At 49.6% G+C, this 12,542-nt stretch overlaps 1 protein-coding gene across 6 annotated transcripts in view; it reads right to left on the bottom strand.

Moving 5' to 3' along the window:
• CLEC16A (C-type lectin domain containing 16A) overlaps positions 1 to 12,542 on the bottom strand; it is a 200,751-nt gene that overhangs the window by 112,508 nt on the left and 75,701 nt on the right. For all 6 annotated transcript variants that reach the window (XM_055341054.1, XM_055341056.1, XM_055341055.1 and 3 more), the window contains exons 13-15: positions 5,080 to 5,202; positions 2,660 to 2,769; positions 1,886 to 1,930 (exon numbers count right to left, since the gene is read on the bottom strand). In XM_055341054.1, the coding sequence (XP_055197029.1) occupies positions 1,886 to 1,930; positions 2,660 to 2,769; positions 5,080 to 5,202 (278 nt within the window). The remainder of the gene's footprint in view (positions 1 to 1,885; positions 1,931 to 2,659; positions 2,770 to 5,079; positions 5,203 to 12,542) is intronic.

Below are 12,542 nucleotides of genomic sequence, written 5' to 3'. Positions count from 1 at the left end.
CTGTTGCCATGTTAAATCTATGAGGCTCCATGCCACAGAAAGGAAGAGGATAATTAAGCGTACTTAACACTAAAATTAAATAGCTTGTTCTGTTCATTTCTGAGGCACACCTGTGGGGCTGTGTAGTTCTGCAGGGCTGCGGTAGGTAAGAGCCTGGCTCTGAGACACGTAAACCAGGGGCCAAATCCCAGCTTTACCTCTCAGAGCCACTCTCTGGTTCACTGCAAGACTGGAATGACAGCCCACACTTATGTGGGTCACTGTGAGGATGACATGAGTTAACCCAAGTAAAGTGCTGACCACAGAGCCTGCCACTAAGTTGGGGCTCGTAAATGCTAACACTCATGGTCATTATGGTCACCCCTGGAAGGAGCACAGCTAAGGAGGAGCAAAGATTCAACTGAATGCATCATGACTACTGGAACTGTCCTGTCTCTCTCCTAAGTCCTGAATCTCTCTCTCTTTCTCTCACGCACACACATACACAATAGTCAGGGTGGGAAAAGAAGAAGGCCCTTTATATATTTTTCCAGTTGTCAGAACTACAAATAAACTTGAATATTCTTGCATAAGTATCATGTAAGAACTACAGAAATCACAACCCTGAAAACATCCAAAAGCTTCTGAGACATTACACTTAGGGTATATACCTTACAGGATAAAAGAACAATCTGGGTAGGGGGAAGAGAGCCACAATTTAAATACAGCTCTCCTTTTGCTAAAGATACAGAAAAGCCCTCTGGGACAGTATCTACCTATATATCTCTGTCTTTCTGATTTTACAATGCAAAGGCTTTCCAGGGGGGAAACAAATGAACAGCAGTTACCCAGGAAAGAGACCCAGAGATGACAAATGCAGCCGTAAGGCTCCCACTCTTTTCTGGATTTGCTGAGGACATGTAACCTCGTTCAGAGGCCAAGCCCCTCAGGATGGTCCATGGGGAGCTTGGGACCTCCATGGGGGCCCACGGTGGCCCAGCCTCGTCTGGGTGCATCCACCATGTTGCAGCTGCATGGGGTTGTCTGAGCCTAGCAAGCTGAGTTTCCAGATTATAAGACCTCATTTTCTGTCAGCAAACACTGACAATAATGGACAGTGGCTTAAAAAGCTTCCTGCCAAGAAAAGGGATCTGGTGCATATGTGCCTAAAATCCACAACAGTTTGTAGAGACTACACAATACGACAGAGAAACTCTGGTTGACTGGACCTGGGGTGACCGGACGCTGAGGTCAAAAACCCAGGGAGCCACAGCACTCGTGTGAATGTGGATTAATCCATCTGCTGCTGACAGATGATGCATTGCCCTGAGAATATATCACGCTTTAGATACATGAGCAAAACAAAGCCATCCCAGTGAGATATTTCAAAACTAACCATCTGGAATCTGAAGATGAAATCTACAAATTACTTGGTGACTCAGAGTCATGGTGTCCTGTACAAAGTCTCAATAACCTTAATGATAAACGTTTAGAAGCCTGCATGAGGTGCCTTGGCATACCCGTCTATAAATAACACACAGGCACAGAATTCGTGAAATATACATAGCACACGAACATATTAATTTACATATGTAACTTAGTCACGTGCATGCATGTAATTCCCAATTTATATGTAGATTCATCAATAAACAAATGTACATGTAATTGAGAAACAAACTGTCAGACTCTAGGGGTGAGCCCTCCAAAGGTGTACAATAAGAAGAGCAGGGGCAAAAGAGAGGGGCCCGGGGCCCGCGGCTCAGGGGTCTGGACACGGCTTACTCAGTATGCACAGGTATAAGAAGTAACCACAGACTTGTGATCTGTATGTGTGCACACCCAGATACTACAATCCCATGTATGTGACACACACCACACCACCTTCCCCAGCGCTCTGGCAACTCACCTTATAAAAGTGCCGTACTAGGTGAACGCTTTCTTCTCTGGCGCCCTGTTGAAAGAGAGGGAAGGTGGGAGGGAGGCCAGTGAGTTGGGTTAAGTTACCAATTCCAAAATCTGAGTGCTTATCAAGCAGATGAGAAGCTGGGCTCACATCCTTAAATCTGTAAAGTGGTTCGTAATAGAGAGGGAGGGACAGAAGGAGGGTGAGCTCAAAATTAAAACAGGCAGGAGAGGATTCTAGGCAGTGACACGGAAAGCTGTTAACATACAGGCAGGCGGGGTGACTGGGTCATAAAATATGGTTATAAACGTCAGTGCATGTGTATCTGGACAGACACACCAAAGTGTCAACTATATTTGTTCCTTTTTACCTCTGTATTTTCTAAATGTTCCCAAATAAACATGAAAAATAAGGGAGAGAGCAATAAAAACTAAAAACGATGAATGTAGATATTAGCACAATAAACTATAAATAAAAAGAGTGCACGTGTTTGGCTATGTATAAAATTCTTGTAATACACAAAGTAACAAAATTCTGATTGGCAAATACAGAACCAATAATTCTAACAGAAATTCCTGAAATTCAATTATTTAGGAGGGCTCACGGAGCCAGCCTCAGGAGGAAGGGTAGGTCCACCGGAACCAGTGGGTTGCAGGGGGGGCGTCAGGACTATTAGGCACTGCTTCTCACTGGTGCTGCGAAACCCAGGACCCAGCAGCTTCCTTCCCAAGGCCTCCCCCTTCCCGTGGAGCACAGGCAGCGGGAGCTGGCCCTCACCTCCAGGCAGGCCAGGTGCACGTCCTTTATGATGCAGCCCGTGCTGGTGACCACTTGCTGCTTTAGGAGCAGGCAGCTGAGCTCCAGAGTGGCCAAGCGGATCTTCCCATCTGCAGGGGAAACCAGGGTCAGCCTTGCATCCCCCAGGGGGAAGCCCTTAAACAAGGTTCCTTGCTTTACCCACTTTGAGGTTAACAAGGTCAGCTGATGGACCCTTGCCATCCAGTGGAGACACAGGGAACTCACATGCCAACCCCTCCCCCATCGATTGTAATAGAAGGTTCCATCTGAACTGCCTATGCCGAATTCTCCCTTGCACTCCTTTTCTCAGGGGAGGGGAGGCAGGAAAAGATTATTACTAATTATTCCTGAAGGCTGAGAAAGTGGTCATCTGTGGTTGCTTTCCTTGGCTGGGTTCCTTTCTCTTCTCAGGAACGAGAACCCCCTCTCTCCTTTGGAGAATCACCAACCCCATTCTTGGGTCTATAATTTGAGTGAAGCCAGTCCCTCTGCTCTGTCCCAGGGAGGAGCAGCATCACCCAGGCCGGTCAGGGTGCTCTATTCCTCCAGTCACAGGGACTGGGGAGGGGATGAGCTAGGGAACCAGTCAGAACCAATAAGGCTCAATGCCACAACATGCTGGACACTGAGCAAGAGAACCTCTCCTCATGCTGGATTGAGGGCAGGACAGGAACAGTGGTGGCATCCTGGGTGGCACAAGCATTACAATCCACGTCAGCCACATCTGCAGCCTTGCCAACATTGTCAATCTTTCATACAGTGTTCCGCATACTGACCCCAAATCCACTCTTCCCACCAGACTGCCCAGAGTGTGTCTAAGGTGAATCCAGAACCCCCATAGAGAAAGAGAAGGTTGGAGCTGCCGCTGGCAGTTATCCTGCTAACACACAAAGTGGGAGAGTCCAAAAATAGTTTTGAAAACATTGTCTGAGCTTCTGTATCCAGCTGTGCCTGAAGCCAGGCTCCACTGGACTTCACGTTACACAAGCCAGTAGTTTGTTTCTCTGTATTGTTTCGGCTCTTCTGAGTAGGGTTTCTGACAATGGCAACCAAGCTGCGTGCCAGGCACGGTACTGGGCATGTGACAGACCCTCCCTCCAGGACTCTCTGGAAAAACCCACTGCAATGGGTGCTCTAAAGAGGTTGGAGAAAGTGCCTCTCTTCTCTCCTGCGGCTTTAAAAACCACCCACGTGCCTGTGAGTCCCACCATGTTAGTTCTGACCCTGAACTCCTGAGCTCTAGAGTGTCTCTCCAGATGGGGTCCCTGACCCCTGGGACTTCACAGACCCTCAGCTGTGGCTCCTAAAAGGCAGGAGCCACATCTGTCCTGCACTTCCTCTACCTTGCTCATTTGCACACAGTGGATGGCATGCAAGAGGCACTCAGTCAACATATGTCCACGGACCCAGTTCCCCAAGCCTCTGTACTCTCTTCCCCAAAGGCGCACTGGGCTCCTGGCTGCCTCATGGAACCCATACCCCTTGACTTCTCAAGTCCCGGCTTGCAACTATCACCCGCAGCCCTTCCATTCCCCTCTGAGCCTGACCTGGGTTTATCCACAGACTGTTCCTACTGTACAGAGCAGTGGCTCTCTCTTAACCAGACCATGTCTCTGTTGGGCCCATTGCTATGCCCTCACTCACATCCTAATGGCCCCTCTGTTTCTATTTTTTTTTTTTTTTTGGCCCCTCTGTTTCTAGAGAACTTGCCTTGCAATCAGGGTTTCTTGAGCTCAGATCTGTTTCTGATCCTCTGTCAATGGAGGCCACCCTGTGTGCAACAGGACATTCAGCAGCAGCCCTGGCCGCTAGATGCCAATAGCACCACCTCCTCAAGCTGTGACAAGCAAAAATGTCTCTGGACATCGCCAAATGTCCCCTGGGGGGCAAAGTCATCCCCACTTAAGAACCACTGTGCTAGCTCATTCCACCTGCTATTTCCAGCCCTTGCTATGGCTGCAGATCCTTAGCAAGAATCTCAGGACTGGGGTGACTGGTGCCAGACGCTGGGCACATCTTGTACTACCAAGAGACCCTGATTTGAACCCCCCACCCCCACCCCCGCACGCTTTCAGCCTGGTTCATGCTCGGACATGGCCTTGGCCACCCTGAGAGGAAGGCTGCAGACACTGGCAAAACTGGCAAAAGAAAGGTTGGGTATAGAGGAGGAGAAAGACAGAGTCTGGCACAAGCACCATGGAGGAGGCAAGAGGAGGAGACCCCGAGGTGAAGACATGGCTGGACGGGACGGGTGGCCCAGGGTATGCACAGCCCAGGAGCGGCTGAGATCAGCCTGCATTCCCAGAAAGGCCAGGTCTAGAACCCAGGATTCCTGGCGCACCGTTGGGAGACTGGTCCCTCTGCCTCCACCACTCCCATGAGCAGCCACTCCCAGGCACCTGGCTGGGCAGCATTGTTCATGATCCTGATGAGCCTCTCGGCCAGGAGGTGGTTGTAGGTGGTCTTCTCGGCCGCACCGGGCACTGGGAGCTGGATTTGCTCGAGTTTCTCAGGATCCATGCCTAGAACCCAGAAAGGGGCAAGCTGTCAGTGCAGTCGCCTTATCAAGCACCCCACTCATCCTGAAAGGCGCCTTGGAGCCTTGGAGCGGTGCTGCCCCCACCTCGACAACCCAGCGTCCATCTCCGTGATTTCTGTCATGACTGGCGCTGCATGAACTCTCACTGCAGCCGAGTTCTCCATGGATGGAACTTAAATCCACATATTAAAACCTACATCTTCTATCACCATTTGTAAACGGGGAACTGGCACTGCTGCAACACTGCCAGTGACCGTACTAAAGAAAAAGACAATGTTTTTCCATTTTTAACCAAAGACTGCATACCGGATACTACTCAACGTGGCCCAAGGCCTGCTCTCTTTGTTAAAAAGGGCGGGGGGGGGGGGTTGGCAGGTACATAAGAGGTGCAGAAGACGTGCTAGCCCCCAACGATGACAAGCTCCTGGACATACTTGGGGGTGGGGCTGCTCGGAACAGGGATGGAAACAGAGTAATTTCTGCATGGTGTGCTGCTCTGCCCTCCCATGCCAGGTCTGCATCCCACCAGTGGTAGCCCCCGTATCAGACACATCCCACGATGGGGCAAATGCAGACCCAGAGGAACGGACCAGATGGAAAGGAAATTACAGTCATACTCATGCCCCATAGTTGCGCCTCAAGCACCTGGCAGCCAACGAGTGCACAGGCAGGGGCAGCCTTGGCAAGAGACACTGGGCTACCCCTTACGACAGACAGGCACAAATACAAAGATGCCAACAGCGCAGGTCTGTCCTTGAGAGGCAACAGAATCATTTTTTTCTGCCAGTAAAAGCTGATGGCATTTCAAAGACAAAAAGCCAAGATGGGAAAGAGGACAGGAGTGCATGCAAGTCCAGCAGTGAACTTGGTATCCTCTCCCCCAGAGCAGGACCTGGGGGCCGGGGCAGTGGGAGGACCTGTGAGGGCCACTGCAGCAGACCAGGTGTGGGGTGAGGGTTGCCTCAAATCCTTATCTCTCTAGTGACGTGGCTCTGGAAAAACACACTCACAGAAACAAACATTTTACTAGCCTCCAAGGTTGGAGAGCTGAATGGATTGTTTGTGCTTAAAGCACGTCTTTTCCTGTTATTCTACAAAAGGGGGGAAGGTGGTACTTCTCGGAACTCTTGAAATACGGCCCCTTGAGTACTAGATGACGCTTCATTTAGAACCTTGACAGAACAGTGGAGAATAGCATTGAAGAGCTGACTGTCTGGATTCTAAGTGACTCCTACACACACACATTGACGTAATAAACCATAACAATATATCTTGCTATATTGAATTCCTTCCAGCTCCAAACCAAAGGCTAAAGCCATGCCAAGGAGATGACATGGGTGAGGGACGGCCTGAGGGCTTGAGCTGGGTCGTTCTTGTGCGCGTGCCTCACCAACGTGGCTTCATCAAAAAATCTGATTGCAGCGAAAATTTAATTTGCGGGTTCTATATCCCATTTTGATGCTCCATGTCCAACTCTGAAGCATCCTGGTTTATTAAATGGCAAGAAGAGCACCAAGTGAATCTTTGGGGGGCTGTTTTTTTTTTCCCAGAGATGTCAACAGCACCCTCATATCTCCCTGACCTCCCATTTCTGGCCCTTTGGGAAATGTCAGTCAGTGGTTCTGGGGAAGAAATGCTCCTTGGTCGGGCCATCCCTCATCCCCTCTCAGTGAGGTCAGTAGGAGGGGTGCAGCTGCCAGCTCCCTCAGGAGTGTGGAGGTAGTCAGCAGAACAGGACAGACCGAGCCTGGAGCTGGTTCTGGAATTTCCATGGCACACTCCATTCTGTCTCTTTCCTGGGACTGCCTCCACTCTGAGAATTTGTCAGAAATGAGGAAATCTGTGGCAAAATCTTCTCTGGACAGGAAGATAAACACTCCAAGGTTATCCTGACCTTCCTCAACTGGTGGCTCCAATCTCTGTGAAGTGAGGGGGGCTGGGACCTCGAGGGACAGAACACTTCCTTCAAGAACTTCACAGGGCCGGATTCCAGTGCCAACTCCTCCTCTAGTTGGATAGGAGGGCCCACAGGTGTTAAGTCACACCTCCAAGGTCACAGAGCAAGTTGGCACACAGTTAGAAAAGGACAATTCCAAAGGTGCACAAGATCCAGCTAACTTCCAAATGCTCTGCTATTTGGGGGCCGACTCAGCAAGGGGCTGTTCAGGTAGGATTCTGAGGATGGGCGAGACCTTGCCCCAAGCTGCACAGGGAATGGCTGCAAGGAATGTGGTAGAACTTAGGGAGGGTAGGGGATCCTTGGGGGCGAGGGGGGGGTGCTGGAAGGAAGTGATGAGGCAGACGGTGGGGGGAAGGGACAGGCAACGTTTGCCTGCCAAGACCCCTGGAAGGCAGCTGGCGGGGATGACATGATCTACTTGTGCTCATGCCTCCTCTGGAGTGGTCACCACTGGCCCAAGGTGACCTCTCTCCTCAAGGCACTCTCCCCAAAACAGACTTGGTATTGCAACGCATTCTACATGAAGTAGATTTTACCACCAGCCAACGGGGAGACAGAGAACAGGGTCAACCCCATGCAACACATGGAAAAACTTGGTTAAAAAAAAGACCAAAAAAACCTTTGAAAACATCTCTGTTCTTTCCCCAAAGTTCTTTGTGGGCCAAGGGCCTCAGTTGCTCTCGTATCTCTCTTTTCCTTCCATTGTGGCCTCTAACACCCCTCCATTACTCTCAATTATCCCATCCCAGCCCTGGGCTTTCAAGGCCTGTGCATCCGTCTGAAAGCTCCAGACACTCTTCTGGGTCCAAACAAATTAGTGGTTGAGAGCTGTTAATGAACAAGGTCAATGTCGCGATATGACAAGGACATGCATGTGAACAGGGAACCGGCACGTGTGTGTGTGTGCGCATTTTGTTGCAAGCCTGATTGAGTTGCTTTGCTAGCCATTCCCTTGGACTGAAATAAACACTGGGATAATATATTGTCCTATTTGCTTCTACCCTTAAGTGCTGAGCAACAGACAAATTCCAAAGAAACCCAGATGTACTTCACATGGCCTGGGAAGGCATGCTAGCACGTTCAGACTTCCAGCAGACCACATGCCTCCTTTTTCTCTTCCTGCTGGGGTCAGATCCTGCTCTGTCCAAATGAGTCAGAAAGGGTCTCCCTTTGCATCGCTTCCACCCAGTGATCACAGGGTTCGGGGGGAAGGCGCGGGTGGCACTCCCAACAAATTCAAAGAGTCCAAAATAGAAGGGAAGGGTGTGGCTCCGTAATGTCAGGAACCGGTTCCTAAGCTTCCCTTCTGAGTTCTGACTTCTGGATTCTGCCTCCTTAACAGGAGCCCCCACCCAAGAAAGGAATAGGAAAGATCCAGACCAAAGCTACATGAAAAGACACCTTGGCTAAAGAGACCACAATAGCACCAGGTAAATGATGGGCAAAAAATGTGTTTTGGCCACGCGAGGTCTCCTTGGCTGTAGTCACACAAGCACTGCCAGCTTTGGAAAACTATAGACCAACTATTTCGAAAGCTAACCAGATGTTGGGCCGATTTCCAATGTACTTCTAGTTCTGATTATGTGTCAGTTGAGATCCAAAATGATGGTTTGCCAGCTCTCTGCATGGCGAAAGCCTCCCCTTATCCTATTACCTTTCAACCTTTCCCATACCTCTTGTCTGTGTTCCAGTAACTTCTCAGCGAAACAAAACAAAACCCAAAAAGCTCGAGATTCCTCTCGGGTAAACAATGATAAATGGATGGGGCAAGAGGGTGGTGGGTGGAGTGGGGAAATCTGTAAGAATACAAAAGATGCAGGACTCACCCCCTCTGCAGACTTGACAAAGGAGGGAAGGCTGCATTTGCTATTACAGATATGAACCAGAATTCATTATGTGGCCCAATTGAATCACGAGTGCCTTTCTCCAACTGGTCAACCCTTTCCACAGTGGGATATTCATTTCAGTGCAGCATCTAATCTATTATGATTTACTGGAAGGCCTGAGCTAACATTTGGTTTTTATTAACATTGCTTTTATGTTAAAATTGTCTTATGATGAAAAATCTATCGGAAAGAGACCATTTCATTAGAGGCCCTGCTTGGAGGGTATGGATCCAGGGAAGAGAGGCTGAAGGTTAAGTACAGCTAACTGCCTGCTGCCTAAACCAAAAAACCAACCAACCAACCAACCACCACCACCACCAGAAGACCCCCACCAAATACAGACCCTGTGCCCACAGGCCAGGACTGGAGCATAAACCAGATAGCAGCTTCCTACTAAGAAGTTTCCTTTGGGGTCCCCCAGGCACTTGGACCCCAGGTACCAAACCTAGCTCCCTCTCCAAATCTGCTCAGTGGGTTCTGGAAATGGCACCACTAGCCACACAGGGTAGGGGCAGGGACCTGGGTATCACCCCGACTCTTCCCTTGGTGCCCTCTCCCATCCAAACCAAGCAGGACTCCCCTCCCCCAGGCCTGCTCTTCTGTCTCCTCATCTTCATAAATGGCCCTAAACAGTTGCCCAAGTGTTTCTCTCACTCTATTTGCCACATCCAATCTATCAGCTCATCCTGCATTTGCTCTGGGTCCAAAGCATACTGTAAATCCTTCCAGTTTCCTCCAGCTCTATGGCCAACATGCTGATTCAACCCACATTATCCCTTGCCTGGACTACTGCAGTGGCTTCCTAATGGTCATTACACTTTCCCTCTTGCAACTCTCCTTCACCTGCTGAATCTACTCTCCATCCAGTAGTAACTGCTCTTTCAAAAATATCCATCTGACCATGTCACTCTTCTACTTAAAAAAAACTTGGGGCTTCTAGGATGCCTAGATGGCTCAACCAGGTAAGCATCCAACTCTTGATTTCAGCTTAGGTCATGATCTCAGGTCTGGGATCAAGCCCTGTGCTGGGATCTTACGCTCAGCAGAGTCTGCTTGAGGATTCTTTCTCTCTCTGCCCTTTCCACCTGCTCGCTCTCTCTCTCTCAAATAAATCTTAAGGGGTGGAAAAAACCCTTTAGGATTTCCCAATGCACTTGGAATAAAATATAAACCCCTTTTCAGGGCCTTTAAGGCCCTCTGAGATCTGGGCTCTACCTAGCTGGTCAGTACCTCTTTGCCACTACACAACCCAAGTTCTTCTCATTCACTTGTTCGCTTGATGGAGGCTCCTCAGACTTGTTCCAGAACCTACAACAGTGCCCTGCGCATATTAAATGTACAGCACATACCCATCGAATGAAGAGAAAGCCCTTCAGTTTCACCTCCTCCACACTGTCCACACCTGCCCCTCTCTCTCCACCCTGCCCGTCTTCTGGCTGAACTGTCATGAACATTTCCCAAGGGATGCAGAGTGGTCAGATGGGCTCTCGACCTTCAGCATCCCCCGCACGGCTATCACTGCCGGTCCACTCCCTGTACATGGGCTCCAGCCTGCCCATCTCCTGGAGCACACCCTGCCCAGCATCGCCCACCCACCCACCCGGTGAGTGGAGGGTGATCCCAGCTTCAGCAGGCCTGGAGTCTGTAGCCCCTGGGCTGTGTGTACTGCCTGGCACGCAGCTGCACCCATGTGAACAACAGGGTAACTTTAAGCACACATTCTTCCCAACCGATGCAGTCTTTTGGAACGGAAGGTGATTTCAGACAAAGCAATCACTTTCAAAAGAAGGTAAACACAGAAGCCACACAGGTTGCACAATGCTCTCCTGGTCAAACAGCCTTCGGAGCTCCTGCTGTATCAAGATACAATCAAAGGTCCTCACTGCCATGCGGTCCTGCTTACCTGTCACGCTGCCTTCAGCTCCCGCCCCTCTCGCCCTGCACTCTCCGCAGCGGGCACCCTCACCTCCGTGGAAATACGAGTTTGGTTCACCACTGTGTTCTCCATATTAACCACAGTGCCTGGCATCAGATAGATAAGGCTTCTAAAATTTCTGCTAGAAGGTTGAGTGAGTAAATAAATGAACAGGACCAGCAGGAAATGGAAGAAGGAATTAAACTCCCTTAATATACACTTCCAGTCTTTTTTTTTTTTAAGATTTATTTATTTATTCATGAGAGACACACAGAGAGAGAGGCAGAGACACAGGCAGAGGGAGAAGCAGGCTCCATGCAGGGAGCCCGATATGGGACTCGATCCCGGGTCTCCAGGATCACGCCCCGGGCCAAAGACAAATGCTCAACCACAGAGCCACCCAGGCATCCCTACTTCCAGTCTTTTAAGAAGAAACTCCTTTAGATGTGGAGAAGGAAGATATGACGGAGGAGGGGGGAAGAGGAGACCTCAAGAAAGAAAGGGCTGCTCCCCTTGACAGGTCCTCAAGAGGGCTATCCCATCGGACCACAGTCCTAGATAATGGTGCTGCAATGCGCAAGGACTTCCCTCCGTGGCACCCAGGTCAGGGTCCAGGAAGGAAGCCCGTCAGGAAAGCCAGCCACCAGAAAGACAAAGAATTCACCCACATGCCCCTTGGCCTTCTGGAGCTTGGCATCTTCACTCCCAAGACAGCACCTTCCCTGCTGAGGCCCCGAGCACAGGCCACCAGAAAGAGAGCAGTCCAGCACAGCTGTCACATGGCTGAGGTGATCACTTTGGCTGAGTGCTGACTGGGTGCCAGGCACTAAGTTGGGTACTGTGGGGTACTATCAGGAGAGACGTGATCTCTGCCTTTAGAGACCAGGCAGTCCAGAAAAGGAGAGAAAATATGCAGAGAAAAAGAGATATAGAAAGTCCCACAGGAACTCCACAGAAATTAAAAATGTTTGCTCTTCAAAAGACATTGCTAGCAAATGCAAAGACAAGCCACAGACTGGGAGGAAATCTTTGCAATACTGATAAAGGACTTGTATCCAAAACATATAAATAGCTTTCAAAACTCAACAATTGGGATCCCTGGGTGGCGCAGCGGTTTGGTGCCTGCCTTTGGCCCAGGGCGCGATCCTGGAGACCCGGGATTGAATCCCACATCGGGCTCCTAGTGCATGGAGCCTGCTTCTCCCTCTGCCTGTGTCTCTGCCTCTCTCTGTGTGTGACTATCATAAATAAATAAATAAGATAAACCATTAGCCAACCTTATTAAAAAGAAGAGAGAGAAGACTCAAATTAATAAAATCATGAATGAGAAAGGAGAGATCACTACCAACACCAAGGAAATACAAACGATTTTAAAAACATATTATGAACAGCTCTACGCCAATAAATTAGGCAATCTAGAAGAAATGGACGCATTCCTGGAAAGCCACAAACTACCAAAACTGGAGCAGGAAGAAATAGAAAACCTGAACAGGCCAATAACCAGGGAGGAAATTGAAGAAGTCATCAAAAACCTCCCAAGACACAAGAGTCCAGGGCCAGAT

This window comes from Nyctereutes procyonoides, unplaced genomic scaffold (genome assembly GCF_905146905.1).
Source record: "Nyctereutes procyonoides isolate TBG_1078 unplaced genomic scaffold, NYPRO_anot_genome, whole genome shotgun sequence".
NCBI classification, from domain to species: domain Eukaryota; kingdom Metazoa; phylum Chordata; class Mammalia; order Carnivora; family Canidae; genus Nyctereutes; species Nyctereutes procyonoides.
This window is presented reverse-complemented; position numbering and strand designations above follow the sequence as displayed.